The 19,324-nt window shown below is 40.6% G+C and overlaps 1 protein-coding gene across 8 annotated transcripts in view; it reads left to right on the forward strand.

The window, feature by feature from the left end:
* The window catches only part of KALRN (kalirin RhoGEF kinase), a 508,531-nt gene that overhangs the window by 293,454 nt on the left and 195,753 nt on the right, over positions 1-19,324 (forward strand). For all 8 annotated transcript variants that reach the window (XM_039381883.1, XM_039381881.1, XM_039381876.1 and 5 more), the window contains exons 12-13: positions 3,299-3,490; positions 18,226-18,395. In XM_039381883.1, coding sequence (XP_039237817.1) covers positions 3,299-3,490; positions 18,226-18,395 — 362 coding nt within the window. The remainder of the gene's footprint in view (positions 1-3,298; positions 3,491-18,225; positions 18,396-19,324) is intronic.

Here is a 19,324-nt window from a genome sequence, read left to right on the forward strand (position 1 = left end):
AGATGCACCTAGATCTTGTGCTCCTGGTAGATCCTGCTACATCTCAAAAGGGCAGGGAATCTGAGTTAACCTCTCCTGGCTGGGGTTACTGGGACAAGGAGGCATTACATGCTTTTCTTCATCATAAGACTTCATTCTCTCTTGGATTCTCACCCTGCATGATCCAGGGTTGTATCACATCAAGAAAGTACAAAGTGCTTCAAACATATAAAATAAAGGTATCTACTCTGAAGAGCTCACTAACAAGAGAGTAAGCTCAGGATGAAAATGTAGGGAGCAGGGGAGCAGTGCAGGAAGTATTATAGTACCAACCAGGATATGAAACTCTCAGGTTCAACAGAGCATTGGTTCAGCACTGTAGAAAAATACATGTACATAAAAATATTTTATATGTGTAACAACTTCTGGTATGATTTATGAGCACTTAAAGCAGATGAACAGAACAGAAGTAGAGCAAGCCCTCACCAAATGACCTCCAGCTTATTTGGCCTGTGCTCTGTGTAAATCTCGACAGATGACAACAGATGACACTTCTTTCATGAGTACAACAAACTGGAGTTCAAGGCGAGTGTGGTTAACTCCCAAATGTGGCTGTTTATCTGAAATGTATCTAAGCCTCTTAAATTTGCAGCAATGAGCTGGAAATCTCTCAGCACCAGGTCTTCCTTCTAGAATGGCAGGGATAAAACCATCAGTGTTTTTTTCTGTCATAAACTGTACCTGTTTTTAAACTCCAGACACTTACCTGTGAACTCAGCAGATAAAGGCAGAAAAAGAATAGAACAAAAATTTTTCCATACTTAAAATGCACCGTGTTCAAGCTTTCTGTGCATGACACATTTATGCATCCATGTCCAAAATTAGGTATGAATGCTTCAGGGAAGCATCACTGTATGCTGACAGTGCCTGTCACAGCCCAGGGAAAACACTGTGTGTGGCTCCTTCCACACCCAGCCAGCCTCCTTGCAGAAAATCCCCTTTGCCTTTGGAGAGCCTTGTTCAATGCAAAGGGGCTTCTGCGGGACAACTGCATCTTTTGTTGCCTGTGCAATGTGGCCAGAGCCTTTGTCGAGGCCAGTCTGCACTCTTTTTTCCCCAAATTCTAGGGTTCATCCTCTACCCCTTTCACCAGTGTATTTATATCTGGTCATTGTATCAGTGCACTCCCCTTATCCACATGTAATTTGATGGAGCACGTGTTGGAGACAGTAAACTTGTAATGGTTTTCAGCAGAGATGGACATAAGTGTATTAGGGACAAATGCAACAAAGCTGTATTCATACTGTATTTCAACAAAGGTGTTCTGTGTCCCAAATCTGTGCATAAGGAGAGACTGAGGGCATTTAAAAGTATACTAAATAATGTGTATAAAAGCAGAAACAGTCTTCTACTCAGGGAGCTGGACTGATGTTTGAGCTGTTGTAGTGGTAATGTGTGAAAAACCCTAGTGGACTAGACTTTGAAAAATAGTGCTAACTTTGGCATTTGCTCCAAATACTTTTGGAAGAGGATCGTTCAGAAAGGATGCTGTTAAGTGAAACTGGACCCTAAGTCAGATCACATTATATGGAACATTTTTTACAAATTCTCATCTAAAGAGATTTCCAAAAAATGATTATTAAAACATAACATTTTGCTGCTGTTAACAGCCTAACCATTATAGGAGTAGCCTGAAAGTGAGGGAATAAAAAATTTACTATTGGTAACAAAACTGCCTCAAATATGTTATTCACAGTCCAAAAGGAGAAATGCAAATACTGTATATTTATAGTCAGCCCTCAGAAACTGGGAAAATGAACAGTGAATTAGCTGTTTTCTTTCTTCTTTTTATAACTGGAAATATTTTCCCCCCTTAAACACTTGGAGGTCAGTGCTCCATGTTTGTATTGAATATTTTCTTAAACAACAACTGTTGACTGCAGCAGGATGTTATGTAAGTAGGAGCAACATGACTTGATTCATGGCTTTAATGTTTGACACTGTTCCTTTAATGCTCAGCAGTACATGTGTGTCCACAGTGTTCAAAGGTAGTTTGTGTATATGCATCAGTTGAATACATTTTTAAACCAAAGAGGATTTTGAAAAGGAAAGTGCTACAGTTCTGCTTCTATTGATGAGGAGATTAAAATTCCCAGTGGGAGCAGCCTTAGGCCAATGCTGAGCGGTTGTGAAGAACTTGCCTGGTATTGGAAACACTCTTAAGATGATATCACTGTCTCTCCTTATTTTTGTTAAGTGTTAAATACCACAGAGCTAGTGGCCTCATCTTGAGTGAAGAAAGCCTTTCTATGACAGCAAGGGCTGGCTATGTTTAGTTTGCTGAACACAGCTGACTAAACCATAACTCCATAGATATGGAGAAGATGACTGCACTCCCTGTCCGTTTCTGCCGTTATTTATGAGACTCTCTGGTGTATTAGTTGAGTGGTGTTTTCCGTAAACGTGAAAGAGAAACGATGGGTAGGTAGTTTGAAACTTGAGGTAAGTTTGGTGGAATTCCCCTCTGTTCCTTGACAGTCTTGCGTGTCTTGGATACATCACTTCACTTATGTGTTCTTCAGTTCCCTCTCTGTTAAGCAGGAGTAATACATCTCATACAGCAAAGTCCATGGCTATGGGGTAAATTTGTTCAGGATGGTGCAGTGATCAAATTCTTATGTAATGCAGGACAAGTAAGTGCCTCAGACAAACTGGAAATGAGCATTACACACTGGCAGCTGCAAGCTAATCACACAGACTTACTCCATTTAGAAATATGATGCAGACCAGGAAAAAAGTAGAAGGGGCTTGAAGACATGGTCGTCTCAAGCTATCTCACAAAAGCCAGTGGAAGGCAAGTATTTTTTGGGGCTGAGACATCTCTGGCTAACATGATTACATGCTGTAATGTGAGAGCTGTTGGGAGGCCATCGCAATAAGCTGGTGGCTGAGTGTCACGTGAGACACTGTAGGCTTCTGAGGTGGTCAGCCCCATTTGCTTCATTACATTATCTTTGAGAAATGGCAGGGAATTCGGAAATAAACAAGCGGGCAGCCCTGTTGCTGTGTCTGGCAGTATTGAGCTGCGGTGGTGTGTTTCAAATAAGAAACTATTTCATGTGTACTCAGGGATTAGTCTATGGGGCTTTATACATTCTCCTTTCACAGATGGCAGTGCCAGTAGGAAATATTACTATTGTTTTAAAACTCTGGTAATCACTTGCTTTCATGCCTTTGAAAGTATAAACAGCCTCTTTCAGGGGTTTACATGCCACGGTTGTATTACTCATACTGTGTTTCTTGCTTTGTTTGCCGGTAGAATACATACACCAATGCAGACAAGCTTTTGGAGGCTGCAGAGCAGTTGGCTCAGACTGGGGAATGTGACCCTGAAGAGATCTATAAAGCAGCCCGGCATCTGGAAGTACGGATTCAGGATTTTGTCCGGAGGGTGGAACAGAGGAAACTTCTCTTGGACATGTCAGTCTCCTTCCATACCCACACCAAAGAGGTAAGATGCGCATGAGGGAATTTTACTGTGTGTTGTAGGGTGCTGCAAGAGGCTGACTTTGAAAGCTCAGATCACAGAGAAAAGGCATCTTCACCAGACAGGGCTGATATTATCTAGTTCATTTCATGCAGATGACTAACTGTTGTAACAAGGAAGTAAAATGTGAATTAGACATATGAGTGTTACACTAAAATACAGGGGCAGCAAATCAAGTGGTACTTAGTTCATGACTAGAATGTGTTGTTAGAAAGTAAGAATTCTCTTGTAAGAACATGAGTTGATATTAACACATTAGGAATCAGCATGCCAGTAGCGTGATATGTATCCTCAGAGGGATTCCATTTGAATGTAATGTTAATTAATTTAGCCATTATTATTATGTGTTACTGGAAATCTTACATTGTTTAATGAGTTAGACTTGACTTTTCAAAGTAACTCTTAAAGAGCAAATAGTCACATACTGAAACAGTGAATCAGTGGGGACCTGAATAAATGCTGTTTAGTGTAATTGAGAAATATCCAGAGATAAGGCTGTCTTGCCAGAGATACAGTGGACAGGACATCAAATGGGAGGCCACTGGGGATGTAATTAAAGCATACTTCAAATTTTTCTGCAGGCCAGAGGCCATTCAGTGGTGAGTGACTTTTATAAATAGGGTTTCTGCTGAGAGAGAGATGGAATTAGTCAAGATGGTTGTTTTCATGCTCTGCAGCATCTGTTTGCACAAGCACTCTTGATCATGCCTGTGTTTGTTGATTTACATGTTACAAACCAGTTGTGTATAGCAGGCTTCAGTGTGTTGGGGAGCCTCCTGAAGTAGAGGGTGTGTGCACATGTTCATATTTACGTATGTGGAAGATGGACTTATACCATGTCTACTATAGCTGTTGGTACATAAAGGTTTTTCTTTTACATTCTGCTTCTGCAATATACTCAAATATAGTTAACTTTCAGCTTGTGAGTACTGCTGTTGTTTCCAAAGTAGCTCAAATGTTTGCAGTTATGCTGGTTTGCCACTGGGGAAACTTAATTGGTTATTTCCTCAGTAAAAATTATTTCTTAACAGTTTCCTACTGTGATTAACCTTGCTTCACCTATGCAGGTGATGAGTAGTCAAAAAAAAAGATAGGCATGACTCTAGGAAGTTTTTGGTGTAAATAATATGTGTTCTATCATCAAAATTTCTTCTGATAATTACTGGTACTGTGTAGCCTAATTTGGGTTTGGGAAGTAGAGCTTCGTTACATTAAGGGTTTGGGATTGCAGTGCATTATACTCACTCCTGTCTGTCTTCAACAAGAAGGGAGTTTGCCTGCTCCAAACACCTGGTTTTAATGAGCTCTGTTTTGGTGAATAGAAGAGCAGATGTATAAAAATGAACATTTTTTGAAAATTGTTTTAAAAACCAGTCTTTTGTGATAGCATCAATGCTGTTTCATAAGGTGTTGAGAGTAAATGCTAAATCTCTTCCTCATAAGCGTTTACCCATGGGACAGATTGGTGCTGTGATGCCTTTTTGGAAAGTTCAGTAATTGCTTCATGTCACTTTTAAGGAGATCCAGAGTGGACAAACTCTGGGTGCCTCTCTCCTACAAAGGTCCCTTGCAACCCAAACTATTCTATGGTTCTATAATTCTCTCTCCAGAGGGCCAGTCAAGGGAGCTGTAGCATAAAACTGGGGCATCAGCAAAGTCAGGGTGGACACAGGAATCCATGTCCATCAGAATGAATGAAGGGTGGACACAGGAATCCATGTCCATCAGAATGAATGAAAGCCGTTGGGTTGGGTTGCTGAAGTTATTGCAGTCTCAAACAGTTCCCCAAAATCTGAGGATGCCCAGTAGCTCTGCAAGAAGAAGGAAGTTTTTGTTTACTTATTTCTGTGTTACTTCATTCCTGTGGGGACCAAACACTGATTTTCTGGAGGTTCAATGAATTTCACTGTGTGTCACTACCTGCTTCCTTCAGGGACATGTTTCTGCACTGGTGGGAGTCAAGCAACTCAATACCTCATTTCTTTTGCCAAAAATAACAAGTGAGGAAATTGCTGTGGTTTTAGTGTTTGTCTGCCAGCCGTAGGGATCCCCACAGACACAGTGAAGTAACAGCATACTGCCAGGGATGAACTGGTACAAAGGGCAAAGCATTACAACAAGAGAGCCTTAGCACATGTTTGGATCTGTATTTGCCTTTTTAAGCTATAAATAGATGGGCTCAAGTAGAAATGACGCATTGCTTGGCCTTGCTTGGCTCTTCATGTATATTGTGAAATATGCATGAGTATACCATGTATACATACCAAGGTAATTGTCATTCCTCAATACTAATAAAAAACAGATACACATTTAAATAATAACAGATAGAGGGAGGCCCTGCAGACCTCAGCAAATTAGAGAACTGAGCAATCAGCAGTTGTATGAAGTTCAACAAGGGGAAGTGACGGATTCTGCATCTAGGATGGGACAACCCTGGATATACGTACAGACTGGGGTAAAACAGTGCCAGGAAAGGAACCTGGGGTCCTGGTCGATGGCAAGTTGAATCTGAGTCAGCAGTGCCCTGGCAGCCAGGAGAGCCAACCATGTCCTAGGGGACATCAGGCAAAGCATCGCGAGCCAGTCGAGAGAGGGGATTGTCCTGCTCTGCTCTGCACTGGGGCAGCCTCACCTTGAGTATTGTGCGCAGTTTGGGGCAGCACAATATAGGAAAGATATTAAGCCATTGGAAAGTGTCCAAAGGAGGGCCGTGAAGATGGTGAAGGGCCTTGAGGGGAAGCCGTGTGAGGACTGACTGAGGTCGCTTGGTCTGTTCAGCCTGGAGAAGAGGAGGCAGAGGGGAGACCTCATTGCAGTTACAACTTCCTCAGAAAGGGAAGAGGAGGGACAGGCATTGATCTCTGCTCTTCAATGACCAGTGACAGAACCCAAGAAAAGGGCCTCAAGTTGTGCCAGGGTAGGTTTAGGTTGGATATTAGGAAAAGTCTTTTCACCCAGAGGGTGGTTGGGGGCTGGAACAGCTCCCCAGGGAAGTGGTCACAGCACCAAGCCTGACAGAGTTCAAGAGGCGTTTGGATGATACTCTTGGGTACATGGTGTGGCTCTTGAGGATGGGCTAAGGGTTGGACTAGATGATCCTTTTAGGTCCCTTCCAACTCAGCATATTCTGTGATTCTGTTTTTTTGGCCCTAATGCAGGGAACTATGGCCTAGATGTATTTCTCATCTAAGTTTCACGAATTCTCATTTTTTAATGTTGTATTAATATATTGAGACAAAACTGGTTAAAGAGAGAATTAAGTAGAAAGAATCTGTCTTACTGACACTGTTTTTATGGAAGTATTCTAAATATCTTCCTACAATGAACATGTTTCTTCTGACAGTCTTCCTATCACAGATGAATTGTGTTTCTGATGTGGTAATTCTCAGGTGTGGATGAATTCATTGATTGTGAACTTCTCACTGCTTCACCTGTACTCTGCCCAGCTCTTCATCTCCACATGAGGCTGCTCAGATTCCCAGCACCTGAGAAACTCTTAACAGCTCCTATTTTTGAAAAGTGATTTTGTCAAAGAAATATTTCCTTTTGTAGTCTGTCTTCCTAGAATTTCTTCACCATTAGGGAGTCATTTAAATGCAGATATCCCACGGGTAATGAAAGTTAAGCATGTTTTTTTTTTATAGTACAGTGGACTTGAATTACTGCTCAGTTCATATGAAAGCATTATAAGAGGATTCCTTCTGCTAAACACTTACTTATACAGTTGAAGGAATATGAAAAATAAAGTCATTTAAGCATAACAATAATTTTGATATTTTTTTAAGTGACCTTACTTAACAATAAATGCAATAGGCTGAAACAAGGACTTTCTGGTATGGTAATAACATTTTAGAGTCATAAATTTAGAGCAGTTCCCTAAGTGATTGCAAGTGTCATAACTCATGAGTGATGTAGTTGTCCTACTACCATGCCTATAAAAGAGTTTTTGTGTGTCCCACTGTCCTACAGTATTCATTACGCTCTTTTAGCCTGTAGTCAATGTTTTCGTGCCCTTTTAGACCAAGGTATTCCTGATGGTGCACACAGAAACCTGATACCTTGGGGATCAAATCCAATTATCTGGATGGCAGGGTAAAGTTATAAATTATTATCACTGGCATAAATGCATTCAACAGTCTTGTACCTGAATAATTTCTCTCAGGATTAAGTGTGATTGAATTCAGGTTTTACTTCAGATCTGAATAAATTATTGGCAGGATTGTCAGATCTTACACTTTTACCACAAATCTCATGGTAGTTGAAGTTTTTCTGTGAGCTTTCAGCTGCTATGATCAAATGATGATACAGGGTTCTTGGCTGGCATTTGATTTTGTTTAAAAGAAAATAGTTTTTGAGCCTCTTGGAGAAGAGGTTGCAGATGTGATGAAATCACACCCTGAAGACTCAAAAACCTCAAGGCAAACAATAAAAACATCTTGTAATTCATTGTCTGAATCTTAATAATTTAGTGTCTCACAATTTTATACTTAAGATTCTGAAGTGTACTTTACAATTCCAAGTATTAGAATGTAGACAGGAAACAACACTGTCACCATTTCCATATCATTAAAAACTTTTAAAATACTCTTGCTTAATTAAATGATGATTTAGGTTTGTTTTGTTACTTGTTGTATTGGCTGATAATGCAGTTGCTAACTTAAGAAGAAGAAGGAACTTCACTGAATTTGAATCCTTCTAAAGCATATTGGTCTTAACTGAACCACAAAGCAGTTCTGCAATTGTTTCGTAGCTCTTTGGGGCATGAAGAGCATGTTCTACCACTTCTAGGCTTCTCATTTCTCTGTGGGCTTCAGATTTCCACTTCTGTGTTGAGTCCAGCAGGAAAAAGCCAGAGAGGCAGAGTAGTATGGTTTCAGGTCATGTGCCCTGTGCTTTGTTGGCCCTCAGTGGGTCAGAAGAGCTGGATGAGGTGCTCAGGGCTTCCAGCTCCATGTGGAGCCTGCCAGGTCTACCTGGCCCACAGAACAGGAGAATGAGTATGCTCAGAAAATATTTTATGTTGACAACAAAGAACTGCCAGACTCTTAACAGGTTCTTACTGAATGTGTGCAAACTGGAACTTGGCAGAGGTCTTCTGAGTGACCAAATTTGGGAAAATTTTCACAGAGATGACATAATGTATATTCTTGACATTAAGGCTAAACCCTGCAAAATTTCAAACCCTTGCTTAAAAGCATGGAGGGTCTGGAGCATCTCATTTGAGCAGAAATAAGACTCCTAACACAGGCAAAATAACTTCTTTTTCCTCTTCCTCTCATTCTGGACCTTTTACCTCAAATTCCATCAAGTTGTACCTTAGGCAGATACCTGGTATGGAAAGTCTCACTCCGAACAGCTTATCTGATAAGACCATGAGAAACTGAGAGCAAAGTCCTGGACCATTAAGTGTCAGACAGCTTCCTGTACTATAACCTAAATTATTTGTGGTCAGCAGGTCACCTTGGTCACCCCACAGAGATCAGTGGGGTTACTCAAGTGAGTAATGGAGTGGGTCTGCCCTGTCTGTCAGGAACAGTAACAGCGTTTTATTGCAGGCACTGCTAACTTTATTTTACTTGATAACCAAGACCTGTGAAATTAAATCCGCTCTGCTTCAGTTGAATATTGTGATTAGGAGATTATATCAGTGTAGATCACTAATTTTGACAGGGCTTGTCCCTCACTTTGAGGCAGAGGGAGCAGAAAGCTCATGGGGCTAAGGTCCGCTGCTGTTGACTCTCCTCAGAAGAGTTGACAAAATGTATCGAAGTTAATCATGGAGCAAACATGACAGTGGTTCTGGGATATATAGTGTAATCCTGTCATTCATTGTAAATTGACCCAGGATTCAAAGTTAATGTTACAGTTGTTTGACTTTTACTGCTAATACTGACTTTTCAGAGCAATTGCCCATTCCATAATAGAGATTTGTGGTGCAGGGCATACTCAGTTTAGCAACTCCATTTCCTGGCAACTTCTGGAAATTCTGGAAAAGTCTTGTTCTCTGAACATGTCTACCACAAAGTATTTATCTTACACACTTACACACTACTCCTGTCCTGAACAGCGCTTTTGTTCCTTTTCTTGTATTATGTCCAGATTTAAAAAACAAGGAAAAGATGAAAAATTGAAATGACCCAAACTGTCTCTGTGCACATAAAATAATCACTGAGTGGCCATTTCACATCCCATCACTTTACAGTGTTAGAATGAAGCGCTATGTGCCTTATTCAGGAGCTAGAAATTTGTCCTTCATTGGCATGACATTACATTAACCTGCAAACTCAAACTTTGAAAGTCTCTCTCACTGCAGGGCTGTGAAACCTCAAATCTTAGACTTATGCCCTTTATAAGCATGAACATTATTTTTTTCTGGGAGCTGAATCCGTGTAGTTTGATTAGGAGACTATTATAAGCATAGAAATCACAAGACAAGAGGATGAAAAAAACCCAAATGCTTTTATAAGGGATTGAGTGTACCCTATGTAAGTTCACAGACCACCAAGTTGGGTGGGACTGTTGATCTGCTGGAGGAAGGCTCTGCAGAGGGATCTGGAGAGACTGAATTGGTGGGCTGAGGCCAGTTTTGTAAGGTTCAATAAATCAAAGTGCCAGGTCCTGCACTTGGGTCACAACAACTTCATGGAGTGCTACAGGCTGGGGCTGGAAAGTTTCCCCATGGACAAGGACCTGGGGATGCTGGCTGAACATGAGCCAGAGTGTGCCCAGGTGGGTAGGAAGGCCAATGACATCCTGGCTTGGATCAGCAATAGTGTGGCCATAGGACCAGGGCAGTGACCACCCCCTGTACTTGTCTCTGAGGAGGCCACACCTTGAGTTCTGTGTCCAATTCTGGGCCCCTCACTTCAAAAATGTCACTGAGGTGCTGGAGTGTGTCCCGTGAAGGACAATGAAGGACAACTGGTGAAGGGTCTGGAGCACAAGTCTTATGTGCAGCAGCTGAGGGAACTGGAGGTGTTTAGTCTGGAGAAAAGGAGGGTCAGGGGGGACCTTATTGCTCTCTGTGACTCCCTGAGGTGGTAGTGAGATGGGGGTCGGTCTCTGTTCCCAAGTAACAAGTGACAGGATGAGAGGAAACAGCCTCAAGTTGTGCTGGCAGAGATTTAGTTTGGATATTAGGAAATTCTTTTTCACAGAAAGGGTTGTCAATCATTGGAACAGGCTGCTCAGGGAAGTGGTGGAGTCACTAACCCTAGAAGTGTTCAAAAAATATTTGGATATGGAATGTAAGTGCATGGTTTAGTGGTGAACAGGGTGGTGGTGGTAGATGGATGGTTGGACTTAATGATCTTAAAGGTCTATTCCATCCTTAATGATTCTGTGATTCTAAGTAACTGCTGGGCGTTTTGGTTGGTTGGTTTTCATTTTGTATTGTTTTGCTTTTTAAGTGCTCAGTTCCTAAACATTCTAATATTCTTATCAGAGGTGGATTTGCAGGCAGAAAGCAGAGATAGAATTCAACTGCCAGAGCTGCACATAGAGGTTACGTGTGTGCCATCCCTTGCCTGTGTGGCAGATCTCTTGGAGAAGAATAGATGGGTTGTGAGCTTACTGTTATCATTCTGATAATTGTGGCTATGAAAAGTGTTATTTTTTGTGTGAGATATGTAAAGCAGCAAAATAGAAGCAAATCTCTCTCCAGCTTCAGAGGGTAGACTGTGGCTTTGACCAAAATGCCAGCATTCACCAGTCATTAACTTTGGTGGTTTCTTTCCAGAGTTAAATCTTGTCTGTAAAGCGACCAATGACCTGGGACTGAGGAAGCAGGACAACTGGGGTGGTGCAGGGTGCCCTTCTTTCCTGTCCATTTGTTGCCTAAAAGCAAGTTTTTTTCATGAAGGATTAAGAAGCTGAGAATGAAAAGAGCTGTGGTATCCTGGCAGCACATCCCACTCTTGAGCCGGAGAGTTTGAAGCACAGCCAGACCACTAGTGAATAAAATTCTGCCATCTGTGATGGCAAAAAATTGTGGGACAGAATCAAAGTAATAAGAATTAAATGCTTGTAAATGCAGCCACATAAATCAAATGTCAGGAACGCAAACCTGCTGCAGAGCGAGGGCAGGCACATGGAAGAGAAGTTTTTTCAATCTTTCTGCCATGTGCTAGCCAAAGGATTCCTATAGACTGCATCTAAGTTCACACTTTGCTATCCACATTTTTCAGGCCATTCACCAGCACTGTTGCTGAATGATGGCTCCACTCAAATATTGTCAATGGCTTTTGAGGGCTTTTGCATGTGTTTTGTGTGTTTATGGAGATGGGTCTCCAGCCTGTATGCCTTGTTCTCCAGATAACTGTGGTTCATGCTGCAGCTAGAAGGGATTTTTATGAACATCTTTAAATAGGACGTGCCAACTCTCATAAAGTACCTTTTTATTAGACACATGACTGCCTGTTGTCCCGATTGCCTGAAGCTGAGGAAGATGAGCTTCCCCCAGTTCCAGTGCATGGGCTTTACCTCTGTGTACGAAGGCAACAGAGTGGGCAGCTGGTGCCTGCAGTAATTTGTGTACTGAGTAAATCTGCATCAAAGCCATTCAGAGACACTCCTGTAACTCACTCATCACTTCAAAGACACGTTCTGTTGTGCCTTAAGTACACGTGTGCAATAGAGTTATGCAACAAGTTTAAAAGGGTGTCAGTGTAGTGTTTGAAGTCGATGGATCCAACAAGACTGTTTCCTTAAAGAAAGGCCCCACAGTTTGTTTAATCCTTAGCAAGTTTCAGAATGATTCGGAATTGTCACAAGTGGTTTATTTCTGAGATTCCTAGGGCATAGTGCACAAAGTTTCAGAAAAGGCTCAAAGCAGCAGATCGGGGTAAGACTGCAAGTGGCCAGTCACTGGAAAAAGCACAGAGGAAAGAGATGGTGCAAATTCCATTTGAGAAGTAGTGAAACAGTAAAAAAATAATGAACCAGTGAAAAATTAAAGGAGAATGTAATGATACCTGCATTTATTTTAGTAAATTGCTGATTTTGTAGTATGGAAAGCTTCTCCAGCACCAAATTGTACTATATTACACTGGTGTAAATCTGAGTAAATCTTTGATATAGGAAAAACTTTTCTAAGCCTATTATCAGAATGATCAAGTGCAGAATTTTCTTGGTACAGTTGCTGAAGTTAATTACATCCAGATTCATAATTACAAGTAACATATTAAAATTACAGTAGAAGAGGAACATGTTTTTACAATTTATGATGGTAGTAGAAGAAGCACAGAACATGTACATCTGATTCTTCAGTTATAAGCCAATTTTCCCTCCTAGAGCAAAGTCCCTGAATTACATTTACATGACCTTGAGGTGGGGATCTACACATTCCCTGATGTAAGCCTAGCTACCCAAAGCATGTTTCCCTTGAGAGGAGATTATTTTGTGCTATATCAGTCTGGTCCATGCAGGTCTTGGAAAAAGCATCAGATGTTTAGGCAGTGCAAATCCTTTTGCCACAGGCAAGGTTACTAATTAAAAAGCATCAGCATACAGAAGCACCAGATGCAGCCCAACCAAGGATGAATGTCAAGAAATTGGCCAGGAAAAAGGAAAAAGCAAGAAAGAGGTTAGGAAGAGATCAGATTTTTCACAGAATGTTCCCTTTCTTTCCACTCGTCGTTTCTTCCCAACCAGTTTGGTGGTATCTGACATTACTTCTCGCAGCAGGGAGTCTCATCGGTTGTGTCTTACCATGGAAGTCACATATTGTGGCATTTCATGTGTAGTGTCTGGTCATATCCCATCCTGTCACGTTTTATTATGTGTGCTGTCATTATGTGACACTTCACTGGTGGCATGTGGTCACTTTGCAGCTCATCATTACACACATCGTTTTCTGTGTTTCTGTTGATGTTTCCACAAGACCTTGAATGTGACTTTGGACAATGTTGTTGAAATTACACTTCCAATTTAAAACAACCACCAATTCTTTCAACTGAAACAGGACTGGATGCATTCTAAGTGTGAATAAACATCACCTGATGTAGGTTAATTGTAATTGTGCTGGAAAGTTTTAGCATCTCCACCATTTTGGTGTGGGGAAATTGAAGTAGAACAGGCAATTTAGTAAAGGTTGTGCAGTGAAACCAGATGCAAAACAGTACTTGAACAGGTGCTTAAACATAAGCACAGACAAGTCCTGCCATAAATTACTCTGAGCTTGAGGTCTATGTGACTTCCTAATGCATATTCTGAAAAAGCTAAATGTTACTACTCGGAATAGGTTTGTGTAAGCCTGTCATAGTAGCAGAGTCAAATAGAGTTGATGGACAACTCTCTGTGGAGCAATTCTGTTTGTGGTTTGGTTGGATTTTTTTTCCCCAGCCTGCCCTTGCTTCTCTGAACAATTCATGGAGTAGCACCAGGGTCCCTGTATTTCACTGAATTCTTCTGCATTCTGCTCTAGTCTTCATTGCTGTGATGAATGTTCACTTGCTGAGTTGTCATGAGCACCTTTCTGAGGCCTGTCCTACAATACATGATGCTTCTCTAACATAGTGAAGGGGTAGCACATATACCCTGGAAAGTTGCTTCTTTCCATTAACATCCTTGTTTGGAATGACTGGCAAAAAAATGTTATACAATGGTAATTTTCATGGATTGAACTGTCTGGTTCTTTGCTTTGCAATGGTCTCATTACTCAGTGTTTTTAAACTGCTTTTGAGGGGAGTATAACTCATCTCTGTCACTTACAAATAGCAGCATATAAACACTGGGTCTTTAACAGTTATTCCAATCATGCAGGCAACATTTTCTTAGCAATCCCTTTAGGTTTCAGATTTTGTTTAAAGTAGTCCCTTACTCTAAGTCAGAAGCATTAATTTCTAAGTAACAGGCACAGATGTCCTTCAAACCTACAGTAAGTGGTCTCATTAAGTACTTGAGTAAAATGAAGGGTATTGCATCAGCTAAAATAGCTGGGAATAAAGAGCTGTATTGTCTCTTGGATGGAGGGAAGCTGCCTGTGTTTTATATCCAAGAAAGATGCAGAGGTTGTTACAATGTATGAGAGGTACCAGATGCTCCCTTAAAAGAAAGAAGAGGTGTCGTTCTTCTTTTCCCCTGTTCTAGGAGTCAATTATCTAGGAGATAATTAATTTTCTTATGTAAAGCCATGTTACCTTGATAAATAAAGCCTCAATTCTGGAGCCTCTGTGGACCTTCAGCATGAACTTTTTAGGGTGAGGTATTTGCCTGAGACTTTTGTGTAGCTGATAATTATAACATTTTTGCATGTGGTTTCCATCAGTCAGATTTGTGGTCGAATCTCTCTGATAGACATAGTTCAGGTTTTACCACTAATGCATTAGTATCTCCATATCCAATTAATCATACCAAAGCCCAGACCAATCAAAGGAAGCACAAAAAATTATTTTTCTGTTTCTTCTTTATTGTTTTCCAGGATTCTGTATTTTTGATTTAGTACATGTTAAATAATGCAATGCAGAAGTTATCTTCTTTTCTGGAGACATGTGTCACTGGAAAACTTAGTAAAAGTCATCACAGGTGTATGTGGAAATATTGCCTTAATATTTGGAATGTTTGCATGTATCTACATATGCCCTCTGCACGGGATCAAGTTTGGAGTACGTAGGTGAATGGGACAGGTGCTCACAAATTTTGCTTGTGCTAAGAATAAAAGAAGTCAGTTTCTGCACATGTGAAATAAAAGTTGTGCTGTGCAATGTGTCAGATTTCAATGAAAAATTGAAACAGTTCACTCAGTCTAGACTATCTAACTGCTTAGAGTAGGTCACAGCATGAACTGGAAATGCACAAGGTGTCTAGTGATTTGGGGCTTTAATAGTCAGGATTTTTTTTAAGTGGTTGAATAGTTGCAGTGGAATGAAACATCAAGCACTAATAGGGAGTGATTTTCCTGAGCAGTGACAACCAGGATGTGATTTCTGTTTCATGATTAACAGCCTTTCTGACTCTGGTGTTGCAGTGACAGTGGAGTTCATCTTTTCACTGCTGTGGCATTCACAAGTGGGGCTTGGTAGCAACTTATTCCAGGTGCTATTAGTTGTAGCACATAACCTGGGAGATTTTTGAATCAGGTTCCTATTGTGAATTGTTCCTGATAGATCTTCCTAATATTATTGACTGATCTTTGTATTAGGGTTTCCCAGGGATTGGTGAAGGCTAGAGGATTAAAGGCCTCTGAGTCAAGGATGACCTAGATTCTGATAGATTTTATTATGCAAATCCTCACAGTCAGAGGTCATTAATGGAAACATCTGAAGCTAATATGAGTTAATATATTTGAGTGCTCTCAGAAATTAATGAGTGTTTTGGTTCCAGGTGAGTACAATAGAGTTTAAGTATTTTAAAACTGTTTTGATTTAGAAGTGTGCTCAGAAAGTGATTTAGGATATTAAATGTCAAAATCCTTTTGGCTGCTGGTAAAAGTTGGGTTCTGAAGACACTTTTGAAAACAGGATTTTCCTCTGAAAATTGGGGGATTGGAAACTTTCTACTCTGCCCTTTCTAATGATGATTTCAAGAGATTCCTAACATTGAAGCAAGTTCTTGATTTCACTGTCATTTTTGTAAAGGAGCGTTTTTTGTTATCTTAAATGGGAAAACGAGATATGACAAAGAACAGAAAGAAATTAAAAAACTGCTGGCTTTCCCACCTCGAAACAGGATGATGGTTTAAACACATAGCCATTTTTCTCTTCTGTATTTACAATGTGCTCTATTACTTGAAGATCTGCTAAGCAGAAAAAGGAATATTCCTGAACAACCTGGTCCTCGTCTGTTATAGTCCAGCTGTCCCTACTGTTTGAGTGATTTGAGGGATTGGATCAAAACCAGAAAGATTCTGAATGTAATTCATATATAAAGGCATTAATGCATTTTCCTTTATGGTGGCTTGTCAAAGTTCAGGGCATGAATCTAAGGCCACAAATGAAAAAAACTCTCTATTTGATTCTTTAAATGTGTTTTTGTTCTTTCATTTATTTCACAAGCCTGACTGCTTACTTATATTTCATTCTTTTATACTATGCCTTTTTCCTGAGAATGTGAAAATATGTAAAATACCCTGAGCAAATACATTCCATTGCAGGCCAGTAGTAGGGCAGTCCATTATGATTACGCTACTTATGAATAAACAGAGGTGTTTACCCAAAATATTCAAAGTTGACTCTGAAAATCTAAAAAGCCTTCAAATTAAGCATATGTTTTAAAACTTGTTTTTGTAAGTCTGTCAAGCAAGGAGTCAGTAACAGAGGTGGGGATAGAGCACAAGATGTTGGGCTCTCTCTTTTCTGGTATCATGAGCAGTGCTGGGACAGGTTCTGATTGTGATTATTTTGGTTTAGGTCAGCATGATATCCTTAAAGTCCTTAGTGTGTGTATAGTGTAGCATTTGGTGACTGGCCTTAGGTGTAGACCCTGGGCTGTGAGAAGCTTTGCCAGCTGGAGCCTTAGGTGTCCCTGTCCTCCTCTCGTGTTATGTGGACACGCAGAATTCGCAGTCTAAGAAGAAATGCTGTAGGATGCGGATCCAGAGCAACTCATTTTGAACACGAATGGCTTTACCAGCTCTTTGCCACCCACACACGTCTGTTGTCCCTTCCATGTGCACCCCTAGGTCCCTCTGAGACCAACTGCTCTGCAGCTCCCTGGAGTGGCAGGCAAAGCTGCCGCCAGCACCGTGTCCCTTGACATTTCCCAGTGCACTGGTGCAACGTGTTGTTTCTCACTCCCGTACTTCTCTGCTTCCTCGCAGCATATACCAGCAAAATGTGGGTTAATGGGGCAAGCATGGCACAGAAAACAGTCTCTCTGGTGGAGTCATTAGGATTTGCTGGCAAGCTGCCAGCTCGGTAGGTGGAATTTTACACTCACTCTTCAGAGCAAGCTTAAAGGGGAAACCTCCGTTCGCTTTAAGCCTTTACAGCCAGCGAGAGGCTGCTGGGACATGCCTGCCCCTGTCCAGACCTCTGATGAACAGCTGGCTGGAAATTCTCATCTAAGCACTTGCAAATGATTTGTTGCTGTGATTGTGGTTTTAAAATTGGTAGTCAAGACTATTTAAAATTAATGCATCTGCATGGGGTTGATTGGTGATATTGCTGTCTCCTATGTTTGGATATTCCCAGAGTTAAAATGCAGAGTCTGAGGTGCATTTTGAGGAGGAGGTTTAAGTGTTGGAAACAAAAAAAAAAAAACAAAACCCCAAACCCTGGGAAGGCATAGCTGAGTAGGCACAGCTAGACTTCAGCCAGTACTGTACATACATACCAAAGATTTTAGGTCTGTTCTGCAACAGGCTTCAGCTGCATGTAAAATTAATAGCAGCTGATAGTGCTCAGCTCCTGAAAGGGTTAGGTTGTCACAACTGTAGGAGTCTGTAATTTGTTACTTGTGTAAAGAGTTAATGAGAATAATATAATTAGTTATTGTCATAGAATAAATTGAAATTCAAATTAATTTTTGAAAAAACCTACCTCATACTGTATTTATCTTACTTTCTTGCTTTAAATGGGATCGATAACAAATGTATCTTTTTGATTTTAGAAATTTTAGGTCAGTTTTCTCATCAGATTCACTGCTACAGTTTTCATGTGAAACATGCAGCCCTGTTTAATGCCTATGGATCTGAAAATAGAGAGCAAAAGGGTTAAATCTCAATCCCTCTGTGATTTATATTTCCCTCCCCTCCTTCCCAGCTGTGGACATGGATGGAAGATCTGCAGAAGGAGCTCTTAGAGGATGTCTGTGCTGACTCTGTGGATGCGGTTCAGGAGCTTATCAAGCAGTTTCAGCAGCAACAAACAGCCACCTTGGATGCTACCCTCAACGTTATTAAAGAAGGGGAAGATCTAATCCAACAGCTCAGGTAAGCATCCACCTGGAGGACAGGTTTTGAGAAATCTGATACATGCTGTGGAACTGTAAGCTAGAATTAATTGGGAGAGTTTATTAATTCTTTGCTTTTTTATAATTCTTCAGATTCCCTGAGTGTTTCATTGAAACTGCAAGGAGTGATTTGTGTGGACTGATTAGAGTAGTCTGTGGATCAGCATGGGGTTTCTGTTTGACAGAGAGATTATTTATAGGCACAGTGAAGTGAATTGAAATAAATGTGTTTGAAGTGAATATTTTTAGTTGGTATTTATAGAAGATTGTTAAATGGTTGTGAGCCGAGGCCTCGTGATTTATATGGTTATTCCCGATTTAGGAGAAGTGTATTCCTCTTAATAAAATACACACGTGTCTAACAGTCTTCACTATTTCATTTTGCATGCAGCACCCTTCTATTTATCTTTGTCTATGTGGGGTTTATTCATAGTGTCAAAGAGGCTCTTATACTGCTGGTTCTACTTGTGTTATGAATTAAAACAGCTCATTTTGCCTGATTTAAAATACATGAAGAAGTTGGGGTTTGGGCTTTTTTTTTTTTTTTGCTTTCTCAGTCTGCAAATATCATCACATGAGTGTTTGCAGAGTAAACTTACATAGAATTTGTAATTGAGAAATCTCTCTCATTTATTCTTACAGTGGTTTACTGTGCCTTCAACTTTGTTGACAGCAGTGAGTTTTCCTGCCTTTAAGGGATGTACTGAGTGTCAAACCAAGTCCAATGCATCACTTATTATTTAGATCTCTGTATTGTTACAGGTTACCCTTATTTACAAGCACACAGTGTGCATGTTCTGTATACATAAATAATATGCAAATCTCCCAGGTCTTATGCATTTCACCAGACACTGTCCCAGAGAGTTAGATCATCCTCCTCACCCTGAGCTTTCCTAATCTGATGCCCTA

The sequence above is a fragment of the Pipra filicauda genome, unplaced genomic scaffold, assembly GCF_003945595.2.
Source record: "Pipra filicauda isolate LSUMZ 115617 unplaced genomic scaffold, ASM394559v2 scaffold10_size6260569_pilon, whole genome shotgun sequence".
Lineage (NCBI taxonomy): Eukaryota > Metazoa > Chordata > Aves > Passeriformes > Pipridae > Pipra > Pipra filicauda.